Here is a 25,658-nt window from a genome sequence, read left to right on the forward strand (position 1 = left end):
CCAAATCTTTTATTATTTGGTAGCAAAAACAGACACTTGGCACAGTGTTTCTTTCCTCTTGGCTGAGTATGTACGGTATATGTACTGGTGAGTTGGCTATACACCTGTATGGAGTTACAGAAGTGACATGAGACTACCGGCACATCAGAGCAGTGGAGACAGATAGGAATAACATATTTAGGGAATGTTTTTATGTGAATTTGAAACTCTAAATTTCCTGCATTTTCTTATGGACCGCTGGTTTAGGGTCCCAAAGTTTACTGTATAAAAGTGCATACATATATATATATATGCATTGCCTGAGAAGAACCACACATTGGGCAGGGGCACCTATATTTGCGCCAATGATCTAGTTGAATTTTTTCTGAACTATTTGAGTTATAGGGATCTATGATGGTTTAGTGTTATAGGGATCTATGATGGCTTAGTTCATTCATTAGATTCACATTCGGGTGAAACACTGCTGCAATACAGGTCCAAAACTATGAAACTTTACCATTTTATTTTTATTTGGGAGCCTGTTGCTGATTGATGCTGCCCGGAGTAATGAAAAGTAGGTCATTTTGCTGCACGTTATTTGCATACTATGTACATATTTGCATTAAACACTTTATTTAATTGTCTCAGCTTGTTGGGATGAGGAAAAGATGTACACCTGGAGTTCTCCTAAAAGAGGTTGAGCTGTTTTATGTCCTAATGGGATAATAATGTGCTGAGACTTGGGGAATGTTTTTTTTTTTTTAATTATTTAGTGGAGAGCAGAGCTGTCAAAAGCCACAACTCTGACTCCTCAATTTCCAAAAGTTCAACTCTACAAAAATGGTACCTGGTCACTATAGCTGTGCCTGTGCCTTATTCCTCTAATCTATAGCAGAGGCGCTTCACTCCTGAGCATGTATATAAAGTGCAGCACACTAATTATATCAAAAATATTCATTTCAACTCATACAGTACAGGAGAAAAGTTTGGACACACCTCATTCAAAGGTTCACACTGAAGGAATCAAAACTATGAATTAACATTTGCAAAGTAGCCTCCTTTTGCTGATTGCCGCTTTGCACACTCTTGGCATTCTTTTGATGAGCTTCAAGAGGTAGTTGCCTGAAATTATCTCAAATTTGGACTCAGACCAAAGCATAGATTTTTACTGGTGCAATGTCCATTTCTTGTCTCTTGTGCTAGTTGCCTGTCCATAGCATTAGTTTCCTAACAGATATTCTACCATGAAAGTCTGCTGTACGCAGTCTCCTCTTACCAGTTGATGTAGAGGTGTGTGTGCTGCTAGACCTTTGTGTGGCATTGACCTGTTCTCTAATCTGAGCTGCTGTTAATATGCAATTTCTGAGGCTGGTGACTCGGATGAACTTATCCTCCGCAGCAGAGGTGACTCTTGGTCTTTCTTTCCTGGGGTGGTCCTCATGTCAGCCAGTTTCTTTGTAGCGCTTGATGGTTTTGGCAACTGCACTTGGGGACACTTTCAAAGTTTTCCCAGTTTTTCGGACTGGCTGACCTTCATTTCTTAACATAATGATGGCCACTCATTTTTCTTCACTTATCTGCTTTTTTTCTAGCCTTAATACAAATTCTAACAGTCTATTCAGTAGGACTATCAGCTGTGTATCCACCTGACTTCTGCACAACACAACTGATGGTCCTGACACCATTTATAAGGCAACCTGAAAGGGCACCTGTGATGTGAAAACCTTTTCTGATGACTACCTCTTGAAGCTCATCCGGAGAATGCCATTGTGCAAAGCAGTAATGAAAGCAGTAGCTGCGCCAACAGGCCACATGCAGCATGTCAAGCCATGAGTTTCGGTCCACACTCTGATGACAGTCTGAGTCCTATTATTACTTGCATAACTAATGGAAGCTTTCATTGGTGCAGGAGGCCGGGTATCGGTGAGTACAGCTGAGAAGTCCTTATTGCTCTTGGGTCCTCTTCTGATACTGGCTGTATGCGTCAAGCTCAGGACCCAGAGCAGAGTGGTGGCAGGAGAGGACCCAGGAGTGGTAAGTACTAGTCTGTTGTACTGCTTCTGGGTCCTCTTCTCCTCTTCTTCTGCCGCATACAGCCAGTGGGGGATACAGAGCAGAGCGGCACGTAGAGGAGAGATAAGTGGTGCACACTTTTTCTCTCTGCACCACACACATTGTATGTCCGGGCATGACTGCTTTTGTCTGTGCACCATCATTGTAACTCTGCATCCATTTAATGTACCGTATTTTAAAATCATATGTATTGTAATGTGCCAATGTTAGTAAAGATTGTAATACATTTTATCTTATTTGGATGTTATAGTTTTGCCTTAACTCTCCTTTTTCTGAGGAGTACAATGGGTTATATATCTTCCGTCTTTCTGCGGCAGTGGACTATGTGCCATAACCTATACAGGGATATATGGTATTTCTGGGAACAGGCTGTGTACTCCCATTTCTCCCAGTTTTTTTTCTGCTCCTATTTTTTGCCAAGTCTAATAAATGTTACTCACCCCTGACAAAAAAAACTTAACAGGAAATTTCAAAATGTCTATAATTATTGTGGAGTTAGAATCAGTCCATTCTATCACGACTCCAAGGGGTTCTCTAGGCCAGTGATTTTCAACCTTTTTTGAGCCACGGCACACTTTTTATACTTAGAAAATACTGGGGCACACCACCAACCAAAATAGCACAAAATGACACTAAAACAGTCATAAAAGGCCTCCCTTTACTAATAAAAAACCCCTAGCAGCCTCCCTTTACTAATAAAAACCTCTAGCGGCCTCCCTTTACTAATTAAAAGACCCTAGCGGCCTCCCTTTACTAATTAAAAGACCCTAGCGGCCTCCCTTTACTAATTAAAAGACCCTAGCGGCCTCCCTTTACTAATTAAAAGACCCTAGCGGCCTCCCTTTACTAATTAAGAGCCCCTAGCGGCCTCCCTTTACTAATTAAGAGCCCCTAGCGGCCTCCCTTTACTAATTAAGAGCCCCTAGCGGCCTCCCTTTACTAATTAAGAGCCCCTCGCGGCCTCCTTTTACTAATTAAAAGACCCTAGCGGCCTCCCTTTACTAATTAAGAGCCCCTCGCGGCCCCCCTTTACTAATTAAAAGGCCCTAGCGGCCCCCCTTTACTAATTAAAAGGCCCTAGAGGCCCCCCTTTACTAATTAAAAGGCCCTAGAGGCCCCCCTTTACTAATTAAAAGGCCCTAGAGGCCCCCCTTTACTAATTAAAAGGCCCTAGAGGCCCCCCTTTACTAATTAAAAGGCCCTAGAGGCCCCCCTTTACTAATTAAAAGGCCCTAGAGGCCCCCCTTTACTAATTAAAAGGCCCTAGAGGCCCCCCTTTACTAATTAAAAGGCCCTAGAGGCCCCCCTTTACTAATTAAAAGGCCCTAGAGGCCCCCCTTTACTAATTAAAAGGCCCTAGAGGCCCCCCTTTACTAATTAAAAGGCCCTAGAGGCCCCCCTTTACTAATTAAAAGGCCCTAGAGGCCCCCCTTTACTAATTAAAAGGCCCTAGAGGCCCCCCTTTACTAATTAAAAGGCCCTAGAGGCCCCCCTTTACTAATTAAAAGGCCCTAGAGGCCCCCCTTTACTAATTAAAAGGCCCTAGAGGCCCCCCTTTACTAATTAAAAGGCCCTAGAGGCCCCCCTTTACTAATTAAAAGGCCCTAGAGGCCCCCCTTTACTAATTAAAAGGCCCTAGAGGCCCCCCTTTACTAATTAAAAGGCCCTAGAGGCCCCCCTTTACTAATTAAAAGGCCCTAGAGGCCCCCCTTTACTAATTAAAAGGCCCTAGAGGCCCCCCTTTACTAATTAAAAGGCCCTAGAGGCCCCCCTTTACTAATTAAAAGGCCCTAGAGGCCCCCCTTTACTAATTAAAAGGCCCTAGAGGCCCCCCTTTACTAATTAAAAGGCCCTAGAAGCCTCCCTTTACTAATTAAGAGCCCCTAGCGGCCTCCCTTTACTAATTAAAAGGCCCTAGAGCCCCCCCCCCTTTATTAATTAAAAGGCCCTAGAGGCCCCCTTTACTGATTAAAAGGCCCTAGAGCCCCCCCCCCCCTTTATTAATTAAAAGGCCCTAGAGGCCTCCCTTAACTAATAAAAAGCCCCAGCCTCCCTTTACTAATAAAAAAAAGACCCTAGCTGCCTTCCCTATACAAATAATAACCTTGTAGGTAAGTATGGGGCAGAAACACGGGGGCGTGGCGGCAGCATTACACAGGGGCACCATAGTTCGGGGAATTTTCCCCGCGGCACACTCAACCATGTGTCGCGGCACACAGGTTGAAAATCACTGCTCTAGGCATTCCGCTTATTTCATGGAACACCAGCCCTGATAAGTGCCCTCCATAGAATATGATTCACAACACTAGTATTCAACCTGTACGCACGGTTTCCTAGTGAATACTGTACCATCTAGGTACTCGGGGAAGCGCGGTACTATCACCCCTATGCTCCGTGCTGTGTACATGTAGATGGACTTGCCTGCTCAGTGCTGCAGGGGGATTACAGTTTTGCGAATGTTACACATGCGATCATTTGCTCGTTTTGTCTCATTGTGTTATTTTTTTCTCCTTCCAGTCATGACTGTTTTCTGAATGGCGGCGCTCAACTAAAAATAATTAGTTTTCTATTGGCAGACGGTTGTATGGTTGCTAAGCGACCAGCCCGATGACGGATTCCCATGTGATACCGGGGAATATGTCCTTTCATATTAATATTATTTTTCTTGTGTGATGTGCTCAGTCGTACACTTTGGTAATAGGAGGTACTTGCAGGTCGGGTTCCGACCCATCCGCAGTCGGTGGTAATTAAATTTACGCGCCTAATTCTTACATATTGAAAAAGTAGTGTTCAATTAAAGATTGAATAAAATGCTGTGAATGTACAGTCGTCTCCCGACACCACTGCCGCAGACTGCTTGACTGGTATTAAGGATCTGGCCCAAAGTGGAGGGGTACGGCCGTGTCAAAGGAAGCGCACCCACCTTTTGCATCACTAACATGTTGTGAAAAAGATTGTACTGGTCTAAAACCTTCACACCAATTTTTGCAATCTTTAAAAGCCGCTAATAACTAATACATCCATATGTATCACAAGAAATGAGTGCGTGGATTTACTTACCACTGGTTCAAATTGATATTAGTCTGTTGAGTCGTCCCTCGCCTATTAACAAACTCACTTCAATTAAATGAAGATAATTGTAAGCTCTTGTGATCAGGGCCGTCATTCCGATTATTGCTGCTGACAATGTATTGTATCCCATGATCACCATGCAATATGATGCTGCTATATAAATCAAGATTTATTTAATAATTTATATTAAAACTTGCATTATATTGTTACAGAGCAACACAAGGATCCACGGCTGTGCAACGGGAGTCCACTGTGTAGCCCAAACCAAAGTTTTGTTAGTCCTAGGGCTGGTCTCCAAAACGATGCAAAAAAGGAGAATCTTCTATATAACTCAATAGGATTATTGTAGGACTTTGATAAAATACTTGTTTATGTGAATAAAGCACTTGGTGTGAGCCAGAAGGCTTAGGCAGTGTTCACATGTTGCTATTGAATTGCACTTACAAACACAATGGAGAAGAGCTTGCCCTGATCACAGGTATGTTTAGAACTAAACTCTTCTAATAGGGAACAAAAGACACATGTTTTGCTAGGAAACATTGAAAACGTTGCTTGTTTCCCAACTCAAAAACGTGTGAAACGCAGTCCTGGGGCTCATTCAGACGGCTGTTGTGGGGGCAGTGATTTGGTTGCATGATTTGCGACCAGATCATGGCCCTCATAGACCTCAATGGCTCCCGGTCACAGCGCAGTGAGCATACAGTGTGTCACCGCATCATAATCGAGTCAGGCAAACCAGCCGGGATATATAGGTCATTTCCTACAATTTGGCAGATTTGCAGCGTAGCTGTTCGAATATCGATGAAGGGAGGAGTGGTGAAGAGCACTCACTCCTCCAATCTCTCAGCCCTGTGCTCGCCCAAGGCTCCGGTCCGGAAGAGCACATGGCCGCCTGCATGAACCCTTAGGCCCCATTGCCGTACCTGGGTGTAGGATGCTGCAGGTGTGGGGGTGGGATACGACCCGGCTTGGATATGAGGCAGTGTGCTATTTGGCAATTGAATTGGATGGTTGTATTGTCCATTTGAAGTAAATGTGTCGGCACATGGCCGTAAAAATTTTTGTGCATTTGGTGTCACACGTAGTGTTTTGAACCCGTTTTAGACAGTCTTTAAGCAGTCCGTTTTTTAAAACATCAGTTTTTGTCAGTTTTCCCAATTATCTTAATTAAGATTTTTAAGCACAGCTGCATGCCCTCATCCGTGAAGAACCCGGTTTCACAGACGAGGGCGCGCTGCAACTAGTAGCTGCGAGTTGCAAGACGCTACTGGGCATGGAGTAGCTGCGCCTCTTTGGTAAATTTGCATATTAGGGCAATTAAAAATAATAAAAGGTACGTGGGACTAAAGGATTAGCCCTAAAAAGGACTCTTCTACAATAGATAATAGGAACCTTAATGGGTAGATTGTGGTGGTAGGATTCCTTTAACCTGCTCGTGTTTATAGTGTTCACTCTTTCCAAATGAAAAACAAAATATCATAATATAAAAGAGGGCACTTGTTATTTTATGAGCGCAGCGAATGGTTTGGCTTAGTCCTAGAAGTCACTTTTAACAGGGAAGATGAAGCCATTACCGTCTCTTCTATTTGCTTGTAATAATGATTTATGCAAAGTTTGTGGAAACTTTAGTGACATTTAAACATTTTTTAGTATGAAGCGATGGCTCTTATTTATTATAAATGTTTCCAGTTTTTAAGCTTTGAAGTTTGTATAACACTTGTAAAGGAAAGAATCTGCGGACGCTCCGGCTGCTGTCAGCACACGTCTCCGTGCAGGAAGAGCTCGGCTTTTATTCTGGATGTGGCCGCGCTCACACGTGGCGTTTACATTGCGTTATGAAGCGCAATACAAAAGCTGAGGAGAGGAGATCTGCCTAAATACTTTACTGTTAACATTTTGCCTTAACAAAATGCAATGTTAATGTAATACATTAACCCCTTCGTGACTGAGGGTCATTGAATGTCCAAGCCATTTTCTATTATTTTCTTCTTTAAATGATGATATCTTTGGAAAAGCTTTACATATCATAACTTTATTTTTCCATTTCAAGTTTCACTTTAACTTGTTGTAGTAGTTTTACTAATTACATATTTCTTTCTTATTATATTTGTATATGTCCCCTATGATTTGATGCTGCTATATAAATAAAGATTATTATTAATTATTGGCTAAATTTAAGATTACATTACAGAGTACAGACAGTCTTATGGAACGATAGGAGTGAGGGCCCCGCAGAATCTACGGCAAAAGTGCCCTTGGCTGAAAAGTTCTGGTGACTGGTGTGAGAATGACCCTGGCTATTGGAGGTGCCAAGTGTCCTAAAACTGCAGTACACTGCTGAATCGCTCTAAAATGTTCTCAAATGTGCGCTGGCATCGAGGATAAAGAAATCTTTTGTTCCAAGGACTGAGAAAGGTTTCTTTGTTCAGCGGAGAAAGCAATGCTCACCTCATCAATTCTCATACACAGAATTCTAGAAAGCGATATTAAAGGGCTATCCCCATCTCTGTCTGGAATAAGACATCACTTGATGATTAGTGAAGGTCCACTCCATGCTCATACCCAGCAGACCCTTCGGCAGCCCCTTTGCCGTAAATGCCCTGTGCTCTTTGTTCCCTGGTTCTCTCTGGGCTGGCAGGAATAGGCCTAGTGGCAAAGCTTGGGGGCCCTAAAAGTTGTATCCACGCTGGTCATCACTTTTCTTGTTGGAAATATCCTTTAAAGAGAACCCGTCATGCAAAATTACCCCCCTAAACTAAATATATTTTCATAAACTGCCATTAGAGAGCATTGCCTCTATCCCTTCATTGTCCCTCTACATGCCTGTAAACCTAAGCAATGAGGTCCTAAAGCTGTATGCAAATGACCTGTGAAATGTCCAATGAAGCATTAGCATATTCAAGTCCACTCTATTCATGAGTGGGAGGCGCAGCCACACCCCCAGTGCATGACTGACAGCCTGTATAATGATGTGAGGCTGTATAATGATGTGTTTCCTGGTGCTGGTGGCCACGCCCCCTGCAGCCTGTGTGTGCATGTGTGTGTGTATAGGAGAGATACAGCAGCTCCAGGCTGCAGCCATGTTATAGCAGAACATGTCAGATTCATGTGTAGCTGATGTCTGTGTCTCTCACCTGTATATTAGGAGGATGCAGCATTTACTATACATTACACACAGACATGAGCAGGGGGAGGAGAGGGGAGGGGGAACAGGGGTGACATCACTGCCTCTGACCATGTGACCAGCCTCATTTACATGATAAAGAATAGATGATTTTACAATGAATAATGTATGAAATAACTAGATAAAGGCTGGGATGGGATCCTTGTGAGCTGCTCCAACAGGTAGTAGTGACAGGACAAGTGACACAGACCTGATGACAGGTGTCCTTTAAAGGAAATCTACCACCAGGTTAGAGAAGTGTAAACCAAACACACTGACATACTGCTGTGTGCCCCCTCTGGCAGGATTGCCTCTACATTAAGCTTTCTACACCCTGGTTTTTAAGAAAAAAAGGCTTTAAAAATGATGCAAATAATTGGGTGTTAATGGAGTCTGGAGCACCTAGGGCTTATTTGCATAATTTTTAAAGCCTTTTTTTTGTAAAAACCAGTGGCTTAAGAAGCTAATAGAAGAGTAGATCCTTCAAGAGGGGACACACACCAGTATGTCAGTGTGTTTGGTTTACAATCCTCTATCCTGGTGGTAGATGTCCTTTAAAAGGAAATCTATCAAAATCGAGCATGATAAACCAGGGACACTTACTCATACATCCAGGCACTGTGACTGTGGTAATCTTCTTATATTTATTATCCATGGCCTCCTTCCTTCTAAAAACAACTTTTACAATTATGCTAATTTCCAGAGCCCTGCTGTGCTGTAGGTTCCCAGACTGTGAGACTGTCTCCATCTTCTCCCTGCTCAGGGGAGGGGGGAAGTGCTCCTGCACACTGTAACAGCATATGAATCTGCAGCACGGAGGCGCTCTCAGAACCGCTTCAATACACTTTCAGGATCATTAGCATCATTGTAAAGGTTGTAGCTATATGAGATACTCCCTGTTGTGCTCTAGTAGTACCGGTGAGATGGACAGCAGGAGTACCGGCGAGACGGACAGCAGGTCTGGACAGACCAGACCTATAGCTAAGGGAGCCAAAGGGAGTTACCCCTTACGATGGTTGAACAGGGGCAGTTCAACATCTATCCAACTTGCTGTGGGGCACATTATTGAAGTCTTCTGCCATCAAACATGGGATTCCAGGGTATTTAACAACATACTCCAGTATTAGTATTATGACTACATTAGAATACAGTGGGGGGAATATATACACACACCATCATTGCTCAGGCTCCCACTGTGCAGTAGAGGCAAATGAATCTACCTTCCATATTCAGTGTTTTGTCTATACGTTGAAATGTACATCCCTATGCACTAGTTAACTCCCCTCGTAGGAGGAATAAGCAGCATGATACTCGAACGCCACCCATAGACATAGAAGTCTCCTGTAAGCTGGTTGCCTGATAGGTATTGGAACACTCCCAATCTCCTCAACAACACCCACCCATACAGAACCTGAATCCTAATGGGCAATACCCACCGAGCATCCTTCCCGAAAATCCCTATTTGTGGTTATTGCAAAAATAAGGAGAACAAGCAGCAACATTGAGTGTAGCCTTCGCGTTCCCGCCCCTTCTCAAAATGAATAGCACAGAAAATATCTGCTGTCGCCTATGGGTCGGGCTTGCTGGGAGACTTTGTTCGACAATTGGCAATAGATAAGAATTTGCTTCTATTCCAGACTATTATATAAACCATCGGCGGGGCGGCCTCTTGGACACTACAAGTCCCAGCACGGCATGAGGGTCTGCTAGTAATTGGTTACCTCTCGGTATGGGCTGTGTTTTAACTCCGATTTTTCTCTTTTCCATTCAGGAATGGCAGACGGTCAGTGGTTTAATATGGAAGGGAACATCCTGTGATGATTGTATGAGAAGACGTGATAACATTCAGAGACTGCAGGGATGGAGAATGCGCGGTCTGCTGGATTATCAGGCTGAATTTATCCTCCCTATTGTTAAGCAGCGCTAGGGAAATTACAGCGTTAGTCATCTCTCTCCTCGAGCACATGCAGATCAGGACAGAGCGTCACCACCATGTCTGTTAGCGCCACAGAGGGCGACATCCCACGGTTCTTTGTGGGTTGTGAGGAATCCGACGAAGCTTTGGATCAAGGCAAAGCTGAAAACTTGGACAATCTTTATGAACACCTTGAAGATGACGACGATGAAGATGAAGAGTATGACTCTGTACGTACAATGTCAGACTTTCTTTCCTATCCGTGGGTTTTCGTTGGCCTGAGTTGTGCTGTACCGTATGTGTAGTCAGTGTGAATTGTAATGAAGTGTCTGTAACTACACAATTCTTTTCCAGTGTTCTTAGAAATGATGTCCACTTGGACAGTCCCTTTATGTATAGGGATTCCTGGATAGTCAGGTGATCACAGGTCAACCCAGGTCAGGCTCTGATCAGCGGTGAGGACGGGGTAGCAAGGGTTTTTCCTGCAGCAACATCACAGCCTTTGTTTGGCCTCTTTGAGAGTTCTGAATGCAGACCCTGTTCTGTCCTCACATGAAAACAAGCAGAGAAGAGTCATATTTGCAGCCTCTGTAGTAGCTAAAACATGCCTAGACCCATAGATATAGACCGTGAAGGCAGGAATTGGGTCTTTATCTGCAGCGCACATTCCCAACTAAGTTTAACTGCTTGTAGTTCCTGTTCTGTAGATGTTTGTAAGTACCATAGAATGAAAGATGGTTGTGTCTAAAGTGACATTCCCCTGCAGCCTCTAAACTGGCCAATTTGAGATAAGTTTCTTCTCCCCTTGACTTTAAATCTTCCCTAATCTTTTTCAGAGGACATCTACATCCAGGATGAAGGGGCTCCAGGCTTCATTAACACCTATGGAGCCCCTCAGGCTTATTTGCAGACAGGCTTCATTGTGGTGGTAGATGCCCTTTTAATATAAAACATTTTATAACTGTACCTGAGGGCAGGGATGGATATTTGATACAGTCCCTATTATATATTGTTATTATCCTTATGTAGGTTGGTATTACCAATTGACATTCACATGTAATTTAGTTAATTTGCCATACAGATAAATTTCCTCAATTAGATGTAACAAAATGTACCTGTGTGAAGATAATTTGCCTTAAATTTAGTCAAATGGTCCCTTACAAATGAATGAAGCTGCCCATGGATATGACCACCGCGACTGGAGTGATTCTGCAAAAAAAAAAAAACAGATTATTTTTGGATAGGAAATGTCCCACAGCCGTCCTATGGTAAAGAGCGCTGAATCCAGGTGGTCAGGCTCCTCATTTAGCACATGTCTGGCCAAAATGAGTTGTTGGTTGTGTCCAAGGACAACTGTATTGCTTCTAAGGAACAACATAGAAACATTTATGTTAAATTATCTTCACTCGGGTAAATTTTTTAAAACCTATGCATTTGAAAAGATTTAAGGCTGATTAATTAAGTTAAATGTCAATGTCCACATGAGAATACTTCTTTAATCTAGGATGTTTTTTATGTTTTCTTATAAACTCCTTTAGGATGTTGCTTTGCATTGGCAATAAACGGACACTTCACCAGCTTTTACAGGTGACAGGTCCTCTTTAAACACTTTACTGTGTTTTTTTTTTTTCTTAGTTTTTTGGTGCGAGGTGGGGGATTTGTGACATCTATGATGTAAGGCCATTCATTTGTAAGGCCACCAGTGGTGACAGCTACGGGCTAAATACAACCCCTATAACATGATACAGGTTGCACTTCTTACTCTCGTGTCTTGTGCCGCAGCCGCCGGAGAGGCAGATTGTGGTTGGGATCTGCTCCATGGCCAAGAAGTCAAAGTCCAAACCTATGAAAGAAATTTTGGAGCGCTTGTCGTTATTCAAGTACATCACTGTGGTTATCTTCGAAGAAGACGTCATCCTGAACGAATCTGTAGAGAACTGGCCTCTGTGCGACTGCCTCATTTCTTTTCACTCCAAAGGTAAGGTGGAAAGTCGCTCGCTGAATATTAAAGGGATGAGCTGGGAATAGCAGCCGTTTACATATTAATAACATCTGGCGGGCAGGGAAGTGCACAGCATCGCGTCACACAGTGACTCAGTCCTGGCGTCTCATCTCAGTAACTCTCTCCTGGCTCTACCTGCAGGAACAGGCACTTTACTTCTCATTAGTATTTATGGGGTCTGTGCAGATATTGTCATATTTTGACATTGTCAAATATGACATCTGCTCTCTACTGCATCCCTTTGGGAACTCTCAATGTTAATGGAGGAATTAAATTATTTTTTTTTTTCTAAAAAAAAATGGGACCCCATTCTCTGGATCGCTAGGGGTCACATTCTCGTTATAGGTGGTAGTCGAATCAGATGGACTTTTGTCATTCAAGCAAATTAAGTAGAACAAATTTAATGGATATGACCAGCACCTTTGATGCAGTTTGTACTTTGTCCTTATGAACAGCTTTCAAAGTTATTGTGTATATTTTATCTGATGGTTTGTCTCCTTATCCTTTTTAATGCTCCTTTTAATGTGTGTTGGGCTTGCAGAATCATTTAATGGGTTAATGCATTGCAAATTGCATAAATTGATCAGCGAGATGCTGTTTTATTCTGCACTTAAAGGGGCTTTCTCATTAGGTGACCTCTCCTGCAATGCATCGCTGGTGGAGACAGTCCTCTGCTTCTGGCTCTATCTCTGGAGTCGATCAGCCCATAATATTTTGAGACCTCATCCACTTTCTTGAGCTCTGAATTTTTGTATCTTTAGATCCATTAAGAGTTACATATTTTTTTCCTTGATAGGATTTCCCCTGGATAAAGCCGTGGCTTATGCAAAGCTCAGGAATCCATTTGTTATCAATGACTTGAATTTACAGTATCACATACAAGACAGGTGAGGGCTGATGGGATTTGGAGTCTTGTTTTATGTTTGGTATTTTTCTACAGCTTATGAAACAAATTTTCATCTAATCTGTTTTTTATATATTTTTATATTTAACCATGTTTATTCTGTGACTGTGGCTGCCATCTTTCCTGGGCTGCTGTCAGCAGCATTTAGAGACACCCTTTACAGTAGCCACATGGACCATGGTCTCAATACTTTGGATATGTTGGGGGATGTTTATGGGGTTTTGGTCCTGTGCAGGGAAGGGACTATTGCCTGTGAATGGTGACTTTATCATTGGCATATCGTTGTAATCCTGCCTGGGGTGACAATGGCACCACTCTGGGATTTGCTATTGAAAAGCGGGCACATTTTCAGGAACTTGTCTTTCAGGTCAGTGACTGGGATATATCTGTGTCCCCCCCCCCCCCTATCCCATCTTTGAGCAGTACCAGGAGATGATAACCTATTTTGTATAATTCTTCACAATAATAAATGGCTGTTGTAATATTAATCACATCAGCAACCCAAGTCTCTCTTATAGTCTTATTAATTTTGTATCGGACATCAGAAAGAACAGTGCGCACCGTCCAGCAATTATTTTTTCTTAGCCATTTGTCTGACTTTGAACTCCTATAATGCGGCTTTATGCATCTCTTTTTGTTCACAGGAGGGAAGTTTATAGGATCCTGAAAAATGAGGGGATTCTGCTTCCCCGATATGCAGTCCTTAATCGGGATCCAAACCAGCCTGATGGTAAGTTACTATATAATGAAGATTTTTTTTTCCCTTCTTTTCTCTATTTACCTTAAATAGCGCAAACTAGCGAAAAATAAATGTGGCTTATACCCCGTGCTTTTTATTTGTGAGTTCTTTCCAGGATATAGCACTGTCACTATCTGTGAGACACCTTGCACAATAAGTCTACAATCAGATCATGCTTGCCCCATCTACTACAGAGTAGTAGCCATGAAAAAAGTAGAAACATTAGCTGTTATAGCCACACATCTCTACCCATGCTCCTTAGCTGGTGTTTACCAGGTACCATCTGGTTCCATCTCAACATAACTGCAGGTGCCTGTCTATGCCCACCCTAGTCAGTGATTGGATGAGTAGCCCATTCCTGTACAGGGGATTGATGAAGCAGACTAGGGATGTGTCCACACACAGCTTAGAACATGGATTTTGGAAAATATTTTCTGTGTCTGGGAGTGGGGGGGGGGGGAACATACTCTATCAAGAGGGTTTACTTTAGAAATTTAGGGCATGTCTGACCATCGGACCACAGGTGTAGAAATAAGATCTCACTATTTGTTGAGGTCATATTTTCTGTTCTCCCGTGAGTCCAGCTAAATATATTAAGTTACATATAATAAGTTACTCTGTTCACCCCCGGCAATACCTGGGGGTACCCTACAGATAGGGGGTGGCCGCTCCGTAAATCTGAAAAAAAAATCTAATCCGGTCAGATTCCTACAGCACTATACTAACTATTGCCCACACTATTTTTACTTAAAAAGAAAAATGCATAGTTCCTCAACTTTGTAAGATTACCTGCTACCCTGCCAGAAGGAGCAGCAGGTCACAAGGGGTGTTTGTTACTCATGCATGTCACTGTACGACTCGGACCACGTCTCTGGCAACTCCCTCATCCCCCTTCCTCTTCAGCCACTGTCATCTGCTACAGTTGAATGCCTGCGTCTGTGCATTTGCCACCCTGTAAAAGTCTCTGCCTGGCGCTGAGCGAGGAGAAGCCATGAAAGCGCAGTAATGCAATGGACAACACAAAAGCACTACGGGTGACTTATGCAGGCGGTGAGTGCGAAGGTGCAGGAATTCGGCCGTTGTAGTCAATGACATTGGCTGGGGGATGAGGGAGCTGCTGCAGAAGTGGGCAGAGTCGCACAGTTATAACACCTGGCCCATGTGGCTCAATATTTTACTTAAAAAGTGGAGTATTGATTTATTTATTTTTTTTATTAACCCCTTCACGCTCCGTGGCGGATATATCCGCCACGGAGCGCAGTGACTTAGCGCTCAGTGGCGGATATATCCGCCACGGCGCTTATGCCGGCTCGGCTCTGGATCAGAGCCGAACCGGCATCGGGAAACACGGGGTGCCGGCTGTAACTAATAGCCGGCACCCCAGTGTAACACCCGCGATCGGAGTTGTCTCCGATCGCGGGTGCTTAACCCGTTAAATGCCGCGGTCAGCGCGACCGCGGCATCTAACCTGCATCTGGGGGGTCTTTCCTCCACGATCGACCCCCCCCCCCGAACCGTTTTCGGGGGGCGCCGATCGTTGCTATAGTAACTCTGGGGTCCGATATGGACCCCAGAGTTACTTGCAAGAATTGCCAGTAAGATGGCGTCTGTGACGTCATCTTACTGGCACAGTGCCAGCCTATGCAAGTGTATAGGCTGACACTGATAATACTCTGCAATACATCAGTATTGCAGAATATTATCATGAAGAAGCAATCAGAAGATTGCTTGTTCATGTCCCATGGTATAAAAGTGAAAAAGTAAAAAAAAAAAAGTTATTCAATAAAAAAATAAAGTCATAAATCACTAAAAATGCCCCAAACCCCCAAAACATATAAAGAGACATATAACTCAAAAAAAGTCTAAATCATAACACAAACCCCACATATATAGTATCACCGCGTCCGTAACAACCCGTAGAATAAAAGTAAATCATTATTGAACCCCCACGATAAACGCCGTAAAAAAAAACTGGTATAAACCCTCCAAAAATTATGATTTTTACCTTTTCAATCCCACAAAAAATGCTATAAAATGCGATCAAAAAACCATATGTACTCAGACATGATACTGGTGCAAAGTACAACATGTCCCGCAAAAAACAAGCCATCAACCAGCTCCGTAGCCAAAAACGTAACAAAGTTATGCCACTTGGAAGATGGCAATACAAAAATTATAGATTTTTCCCCACATTAGGGTTTTGTTTGACAAATTTAGTAAAACGTAAGAAAATATATTCATGTCTGGTATCCCCGTAATCGTATCAACCCATAGAATAAAGATAACAGGATTATTAGTCTATACGGTGAACACCAAAAAAAAAAAAGTAAAAAATCCAGTACAGAATTGATGCTTTTCTACTCCTGCCCTCAAAAAAAGTTCCTAAATTTTCAACAATAGGTGATACCAACCCCAATATGGTAACAATGGAAAAAGCATCTCATCCCGCAAAAAAAATGCCGTCACATGGCCCCAATAACGAAAAAGCGAAAATTTTATAGCCTTCAAAAGGGGGCAACGAGAAAACTAAAATCCTGGCAGCTGCAGCGCCCTCCTTCCCTTCTGCTCCTCGCTGTGCGCCCATAAAACAAGTCACAGCCACATGTGGGGGGTCTTTGTACTCAGGAGAAATTGCAGAACAAATTGTATGGTGGGTTTTCTCTTTTTATATTTTGGAAATGTGTAAATTTTAGTGCTAAATGAACGTATAAGGGAACAATATGACCATTCTAAATTTCACCTCCATTTTGATTCAATTACTATGAAGATCTCAAGGGGTTAACAATCTTCGTAAAAGCTGTTTCTGATAGCTTGAGGGGTGCAGATTTGAAAATGGGTTGGTTATATAGGGGGTTTTGATGCTAAATATGTAAAAATTTCATTCAAAACTGTATTTATCCCCAAAATAGTCAATTCTGAAAATCCGGAAAAGCGATATTCTATTTGTAAGCCGCGTAACATCAAAATAAATTATCCAGACATTTCAGAAATTATGAAAATGTAAAGTAGACAAATGGGAAATGTTATTCTGCAAGTTATTTAGGTGGTAAATCTATCTGCCTGAAAACGCAATGATTTAGAATTTCGAAAATGGCACATTTTTCAAAAAATTTATCATATTTTCTTTTTTTTGTAAATAAACGCAAAACTTATCAGCCAAAATTTACCACTAAAATGAAGTACAACATGTGGGGAAAAAACAATCTCAGAATCGTTTTGATAAGTAACAGTGTTCAAAAGTTATAACCATATAAAGCGACGCAAGTCCGAATCCAAAAAATCGGGCTGAGCCTTAAGCTACAAAATGGCTGCGTCCTTAAGGGGTTAAGCTAAAAAAGAAGATGATGGGCGCAAGTTAGTTTAGTGCTTTGGGTTTAATAGGTCATTAGGTTTAGTAGTGAAAACCTGATGACGGGTTTCTTTTAAGTAAAATGTATTTCTTTTAGCATTAAATCCCATACTAGAACAACTTTTAGTGGTTTTTCATACTGGTGTAACCTGATACTGAGATGAGATGAGCGCAGGTTTTCTCCTATATAATTATTTTCTCTTCAGAAACAATACAGTCCTCTAAAGACACTTCCTTACTCGCATATAGAAAGGATGTTGTAATTTTCCATTCCAGATCTGGATGTGCAGTAGTTTTAGACCCATTGTCTCCACTTCTTTCTTTTTAAAGAACATGTATCTTTAAGGGTGCTACCAAGTTTTCAAGTTATTCCCGCAGGATAGGGGATAACAAGGTGATCTCTATGGGTCCAACTGCTGGGACCCCCCCACTAATCACAAGAATGGGCCCCAGCAATCCAGGGAACCCGTGGTCCCGTTTTCATTAATATATGAAGTGACAGCGGGAAGGATGAGCATTCATAGACCGTGAAGGAGTTTGTAATGGCTGCGAATTTGAACAGATTCAAGAGGGGTCTGGCGAGCAATAATATCACATCGTATAAGAACAAAACTTTCTGAAAGTAGTTTCTGTAGATCCAGGGAGTTATTCCCACGGCCATATTGGGAAGGAATTTTTCTCTGTTTTGGGCCTGTTGGCATCAGCCTTGCAGGGTTTTTTTTTTATTTTTGCCTTCCTCTGGATTAACTCTGTATAATTTTAAGGAGAAAAAAAAGAATCTGGTTGGACTTAATGGACTGATGTCTTTTCTAGCTTTATTTACTATGAGTGTGAGTGCCAGAGATAGCCCAGCGATATGCTCAGCAATTTCCCACACTGCCTTACAAATGAATGGAGTAGCAGGCCGCATGCTCGTCCTGCTGCTCCATGCTAGTCCGTGAGAAAGTTTCCCGTTCTCCACATCAATGGGTGAGGGTCCACACAGTCAGCAATCTCACAATTACCTTGTTAATCCCTATCAGGTGCATTTTGGACAACTTGGAAAAAGTAACTTGACAACCCCTTTAAATAAGGAATAAGATGCTATATTTGTGGAGCAAAGCAATTGCAAATTTCACATTAATGCAATTCAAATGGTTGTGTGTTTTGACATTACAGTGCTGTGGTCAGATACAATGTGATCTACATAGACATGGTTATCTTGTAGGAAAGGATAGTGCAGCATAACATGGAGCCAGCGCTTTGGTCTGCAGTAGGACGTGGACAGCTTTTATGTCTTATCTTTCTCACTTCTGATCTTATGACCAGCCTCTGTGGCTGAAAACAAGTGATGACAGATACCTACTGATTAAAAGAGTCATGTTAAAGGATAAGATGACCTGAATGTCCCAGCCATTATATTGTGATGACCGCCATGGCTGGTAACACTTAGTAAAGAATGTGAAACAGCTGGCACCTTGTGATATAAGCACCGGAGGCCTCCCCACACTACACTTTACATGTCCAAATTATTCTACACCTTCACCAAGACCAAAGGGAAAACAGGGTGTAGAAAAAGGAACAGATCTCTGCATGATAATCATATGTGATCATATAAACATTACAATAAATAGGGTGTAATTGTCGCCATAAATCTGGACACGGATGTGAATGGAAGGCGATCCGGAAACTTTATGCTTCCACATGTGTGCCAGCACAGTGGCAATAATGGCTGGACACTTGTGGTGTGTTCACTTTATTTTTATTTTTTTACGTCGAAACCACATGTAGACCAGTTCTATTTTCGGTCAAAACTTGACCAATGTCTATGTAGCTGCTGGGCTCTGAGGGTCACAGTAGGACTCTGTACCCTGTTACTGTATGCATGCCCTCTCCATGATAACCGCTCACAAATCTGTGGTTGGAATGGTGTTCCAAGGACATCTACACACTCCTCCATCCACTGATATGAGAGCAGTTATGATGGAGGGCGTGGAAGCAAGCAGGACACAAGACGTCACAGGAAGTACAGAGTCCTGCTGCTGGCAGGTCATGTGACCCTGGAGGTGCCAACGACTACACAGGTTACCAAGTAATAAAATAAAAACCTTATTAGGGTCTTATACTTAAAGTTGGTAAAGTTTTATACTAGTAATTAACATCCTCAACAATTTTTGCAAATACAAATTTATTTGCCTGCATCACAGATGCATTTAGACCTAAACGCTTGTGCTTGGGCACAGGTAACATGCACTTTGTCCCTTCGAGCTGCACTTGAATTGCACATTGTTTATAAATGCAACATGTGAACATGGTCTCATGGAATGAGGAGTGGAAAACCCACTGTATATATTAAACTATTTTGTATCCATCTAGATAGAAAATGGGGAGAAAATTCTCCCCTCTCAATCCCCTAGTGATGTTAACACAATAAAGATCATTTTAACCTCTTACTTTACAATTTTACTCAGTTTTATTGCTGTTTTAGTTCCTGCGTGGGTGGGGACTCTGTAAGCAGACACATTATGATTCATCTAGTTCTGTGGACTGACAATGTGGTTACATTATTAGGGTACAAGTGTATATACACTTTCATCTGGCTTCTGACATTGTACTAACACACTGACACATAGAGACATGAGACAGATCAGAGATGATGAGGTGCTTGAGATGCATGACATACAGAGGCTGACAGACTATTACACTGTCAGCTCTGCTACATCTTTGTTCTCACAGATATATTTCTGCCTCCCCCTTCCCCTGGATCACTTATCTCCTTATAGTTTTGCAGCTTCTCTCTGCTCAGGATGTGCTGGCAGACAATGAGTGAGTGTCAGTGTGAGCTCTGTGCATGGGGCACTTGTCACACAGAAATCCAAGATGGGGGCCGACCCTGAAGCCAGAAGTTACTGGGTCGTGTCTAGGGGCAACTGAAATTGGGCTGGACTGATAGAGACAGGTTAGAATTATATCTGTGAAATGCTGTATTTTTGTTAATAACAGTGAATTAGAGAATGGGTTATTTTGTTATCTGAGTACATATAAGAAACTTGTCTTAGTGGGAAATCCCCTTTAATAGGTACAACTAGTGCTGCACAGCTTTATCACTCTGGTCACGTTTCAATGACCAAACATTTTTTTTGTGACTGGTTTGAGGAGGTTTGTATTTTACGGAAACCACATTCACTTTCATTACGCATGAGGAAGGAAGTGCTAAACTGTAAGCTATAAAATGTGTCATGGAGAAAGCCATTGAGCAACACTTACCTTACTGTACCTACCTGGGGCTACAGCACTGCCTGCATCATTCCTGGGCTCCTGACATGTGGACTTGTTGTGTTACTACCTTAAATGTCTCCTTTCATTTTTCAGAATGTAATTTAATAGAAGGTGAGGATCACGTGGAGGTGAATGGGGAGATATTCCAGAAACCATTCGTAGAGAAACCTGTTAGTGCGGAGGATCACAATGTTTACATCTACTACCCTACATCTGCCGGAGGCGGGAGTCAAAGGCTTTTCCGAAAGGTGATCTGCCCTTCACTTACATTAATTCAGAACTTCCAGCTGCTATATGTGCTGTATTGTATGGCTGTATACAAGGCCACTTCTGTGTCAGAGCCTTGATATGTGTTCACACTGAGGCTACATTCACACCTGCCGGGCCCAAGCACCGCGGGCATACGTTCGCCGCGATGAAGAGGAGGAGCGGTGACCCCCTCCACTCATTGCGATGTATGAGTCACCACCTATGGGCCGGCCTATGGGGAACTTATACACGGCCACAAGCTTGCAGCCTTATACACGTTCCCTAACGGTCATGTGAATGTAGCCTAAGGACTATGGACAACATTATTCACTGATATTCCCAGTACTTCACCGTGTGGAAGTGAACGTCATTTGAAAATTAATGTCCTTGTATGTATACAGGCAGTCCCTGCGTTACGTACAAGATAGGTTCTGTAGGTTTGTTCTTAAGTTGAATTTGTATGTAAGTCGGAACTTTATATTTTATAATTGTAACCCCAGACAAATGTTTTTTGGTCTCTGTGACAACTGGATTTTAAAAATGTTGGGTTGTTATCAGAACCAGGATTAACAATAAAGCTTCATTACAGACACCTGTGATAACTGTTATAGCTGATCATTGTCTCCTAAGGCTAAAATACAATAAATTATCAAAATCCAGAGGAACACTACGGGTGTTCTTAAGTAAGGGACTACCTGTGTATGGGAGATTTGGCCCAGTAGACTCTGTGATCATGGAGATTTGTGATGCAGTTCAAGACAGTGACACCAAAGTACAGTCCAAAACCGGCCTCGCCTGCGTTTATTCGAGTATTAGGTATAAAATAAAACAGCCTTTACATATTAAAACATAAACAAAATCCTACCCGTCTGGTTGCTAGCTAAACAGAGTTCCCCTAATTCAGCACTAAAACATAAAGGACATCTCTGCTCCAGGCATGGAGCAGCTTTATGCAGCCTGATTAGCCTGCTCCCACAAGGAGCTGAGCAACCCAAAACCTGTCCTAGCCTAACAGGGAGGTGGAATGGACCGCCCCACTACCAGCCTGCAAATCCATTCCGTATAAATGCGGCCCAGGAGAATTTTAAACAACTGCTCCAACAAATAACTTGTTTGATTCATACTTCCCAGATTTACAGTGTTTGCAGATGGACAAACACAACCTCCACATTAAGGCCTTGCATAATAGGAAAACCCAGGGGAAACATACCGCCCAACCACATTTAACTCCGTGGAGTTGGCAAATGATGTCACTATCTTTTCCCAAAGAAAATTGTCACATCTCAATCCTAGTGTCAATCCTAGTGATGTTAACACAATAAAGATCATTTTAACTCCTTACTTTACAATTTACTCAGTTTTTTGCTGTTTAAGCTCCTATCACACTAGCTGCTCATGATCCATCTAGTTCTGTGGACTGACAATGTGGTTACAGTATCAGGGTACAAGGTGTATATACACTTTCATCTGGCTACTGACATTGTACTTGCACACTGACAGAGGCTGATTGACCATTACACTGTTACACTGTGAGCTCTGCTACATCTTACAGATATGTGCCTGCCTCCCCCTTCCCCCAGATCACTTGTCTGCTTGTAGTTTGCAGCTCTTCTCTCTGATCATCATGTGCTGACAGGATGTGAATCAGTCCGTGTCTCTGAGCTCTGTGCAGGGGGCGTGGCTTCAGACCGTAATCTCAGCAGCACTATCTCACACAAAAATCCAAGATGGCTGCTGACCCTAAGTGAGAAGTTACAGGGCCGTGTCTAGGGGGAAACTGAAATTATATACAGCAGACTGATAGAGACAGGTTGGAATTATATCTGTGAAATGCTGCATTTTTGTTAATAACAGTGAATAAGAGAATGTGTTATTTTGTTATCTGAGTACATACAAGAAACTTGTCTTAGTGGGAATACCCCTTTAAGGTGTCACATGATTGTGTTACTAATAGACTGGTCCGCAAATACAGTATTCTACAACCTCTACAGATTTGTGAAAAACTTGTTCATGTGCATGGGACAATTGAAATGAATGTGGTTGTCACGTGGAAGAAAATAACTGTCTGGCACAATCTACTGTGTCTGTATTTAGTCCATGTGATATCCATGTCCACTTTTTTTTTTTTTTCATGTCTGCCAAAAAAAGAAAAAAAAGAATAACTTGTGTATTGCTAATATTAGATGGTATAAAAAAAACTGTTTTCCCTGTGTTTTGGCAGACCTATTGACTTCTATAAAAGTCTGGAGGCCAGGAGAAAATAGCTGTGATTTTACTTCATATGAAAGGCCAAATAAAATACAATGGGTCATGAAACCCTCGCCTGAAAGAGTTTGAGAAATGAGTTGCATGGAAACATTTTAAGGATTAAAAATGTGTATAGTGACTGGGGTTATTGCTGTATAGTGCAGGATATAATTGTATCCCCTCCACTACTGTAACTCTATGGCCGTGTCCTTTCTCTCTCTTAGATTGGCAGTCGTAGCAGCGTGTATTCCCCTGAAAGCAGCGTAAGGAAGACCGGAGCATACATTTATGAGGAGTTTATGCCTACTGATGGCACTGATGTCAAGGTATGATAGTTCTCCTACCCATTACTAACTTTAGAAAATCTGACTTTACCATTGTTATATGAAGATGAATGACTTTTGGCTTCTTGGATATAGATTTTGTGCTTGCTATGTCTTTTCCTGTAATGCAGGTTTATACTGTGGGGCCAGACTATGCCCACGCCGAAGCCCGAAAGTCTCCTGCGCTGGATGGCAAAGTAGAAAGGGACAGCGAAGGCAAAGAAGTCCGATATCCTGTTATTTTAAACGCCAGAGAGAAACTAATAGCCTGGAAAGTGTGTCTCGCCTTCAAGGTGATTGGTCATTGTGTGGAGACGAGACTGTACACAGCGTCTTATCTGCTGCCCAGGGGATCACATTTATGTAGGGGAAGTGTTCATGTCACAGCAAGGCAGATGTTATTTTCTTTGCTCTCCATTCGGTTTGCAGCCACGAATACATATGTTTCTGATTGATTTAATTTTCACTTCTAAGAAAATGAGAATACAATATATATGAATACGTAAAATCCTATCGAGAAAGGCTAATCCTACCTTGGTATTCAGGACTGTGGTGGGTCCATGAAAAAAGGCACCAATCAGTGCATGAGACAGGACTCAAGATCATATGATGTGATGTATGATGGTTCTGTGCGGAAGCAGGGAATCCTTGCATCATATATCACTGTGATTCTAGGACTCCCGTCCTTAGCACTTTGGTCCGGCCACTGGGGGTCAGTGTATATTAGACAGACCACAGTCATCAGAAAGAGGCCTTGATGTTTGTTCTACTCATTATGTTGCCAGAATTCAGTGATTGATCTTCGTTAATAAATTAGGGTGTGGCTAGAACGCCCTCCTCCTGCAATAGCCAATGCCTAAACTAAGACTCAACGGGTGCTGTCACACGGTGCGTTCTTGGACCGTTTCTCAGTGAATTTATAAACGTACTGAAAACACATGCCTTTTTGCATGTTCACAATATGTTTAGCAGGTTTTGAATCAGTTTTTATTCAATTCTTATTCAAAATGTTAACACGACTGCTTACACTTCCAGAAATGAAGAAAAACAGATCCAGCCAAGCGCATAGTAAACATGCAAAAAAGTATGTGTTTTCAGCGTGTTCAAAAAACGCACCAAGAACGGTCCAAGAATGCACCATGTGACCGCACCCATAGTAACATAATCATTGAGGATTGCAAATGGCGGGATTACTAGGTCACCACTGACATGCTGGGCTGTGAATTGCAGACCGGGCCGTCTTCTGTTTCACAGACTGACCACAGTGCAGAGGACGGGACTCCATGCATCATAGTATGATACTAGGAGTTCCTGCTTCCCTGCTAAATCAAACAGTTCCCATTAGTAACTGTTCGGTGCTGATGTGTCGGGGGGAAGCAGGGACTCCTTGCATCATATAGCACTATGATGCATGGAGTCAAATCCTGGTCACTGTGGAGTGCCTATGTTTCATAGATCCCAGTGTTTGGGGCCCCTAAAGTGAACAGTTAGTAAATAGTTAAAGCCTCATGCTTTCGGTTACCATGCGTGCAGGGATCTGTACAGTGTTCTCCTCCATGTAGATTGTGATGTGCTGTAACTTTGGACAAAAATAACTACTGGAAAATGTCTGTGAATGCTGAATGAGGTCAGGTATACGGCCTCTGCTGAGATGAAGTAAGGAAGGTCGGTGCACGTGGGCACGGTCGTCTTCCTGATCTACCTGCTCCGTCTGTGAGGCGACTCATTATAAAGCGTTTGTGACCGTTCATTTGCTCCTGACAGCAAACCGTGTGCGGCTTTGACTTGCTTCGCGCTAATGGCCAGTCTTACGTCTGCGATGTCAACGGGTTCAGCTTTGTGAAGAACTCAATGAAGTATTACGATGATTGTGCCAAGATCCTGGGGTAAGACGCTGACTTTGGCGCCAATAATAATATAGTGTTCACCTAACTGTATATCTGCAAAAGCTATAATGATGGCAACTTTTATGGTTTCCACTCACCTCCCCAGATATTGTTATCTGTGTTGTCTTTATTCCAGAAATATCATTATGCGGGAGCTGGCTCCACAGTTTCAGATCCCCTGGTCGATACCACTGGAGGCAGAGGATATACCTATAGTTCCCACAACTTCTGGGACAATGTAAGCTAATATCTTGAGCCCTTTCTCGATGCGTTTTGCCTACCAGATGTCGTGGAGTATTGTAGTCGCCTGTATGGTATAATATGAGCAGGTTGTGTTATGGGCTGGTTAGTAGCGTCGCTCCCATTGAACTGGATGTGAGCTAAGCTTGCAGTACCTTGGAATTACCACTGCATAGAGGATGGCGCTGTATCCACGTAGTTAACGGCCCAGCAGCAATGTGGGAGCCCCCGCTTGACACACAGGGAGTGACTCCTCTGC

General features: G+C 42.5%; 1 protein-coding gene across 15 annotated transcripts in view; it reads left to right on the forward strand.

Annotated features, from left to right (window-relative positions):
* Nucleotides 1–25,658, forward strand: part of PPIP5K2 (diphosphoinositol pentakisphosphate kinase 2) — a 70,798-nt gene that overhangs the window by 10,671 nt on the left and 34,469 nt on the right. For all 15 annotated transcript variants that reach the window (XM_072140166.1, XM_072140174.1, XM_072140191.1 and 12 more), the window contains exons 2-10: nt 10,059–10,432; nt 11,985–12,180; nt 13,001–13,091; nt 13,753–13,838; nt 20,548–20,702; nt 23,175–23,276; nt 23,405–23,566; nt 25,038–25,159; nt 25,296–25,397. In XM_072140166.1, coding sequence (XP_071996267.1) covers nt 10,280–10,432; nt 11,985–12,180; nt 13,001–13,091; nt 13,753–13,838; nt 20,548–20,702; nt 23,175–23,276; nt 23,405–23,566; nt 25,038–25,159; nt 25,296–25,397 — 1,169 coding nt within the window. In that variant the 5' untranslated portion in view covers nt 10,059–10,279. The remainder of the gene's footprint in view (nt 1–10,058; nt 10,433–11,984; nt 12,181–13,000; nt 13,092–13,752; nt 13,839–20,547; nt 20,703–23,174; nt 23,277–23,404; nt 23,567–25,037; nt 25,160–25,295; nt 25,398–25,658) is intronic.

The sequence above is a fragment of the Engystomops pustulosus genome, chromosome 1, assembly GCF_040894005.1.
Source record: "Engystomops pustulosus chromosome 1, aEngPut4.maternal, whole genome shotgun sequence".
Taxonomy (NCBI): domain Eukaryota; kingdom Metazoa; phylum Chordata; class Amphibia; order Anura; family Leptodactylidae; genus Engystomops; species Engystomops pustulosus.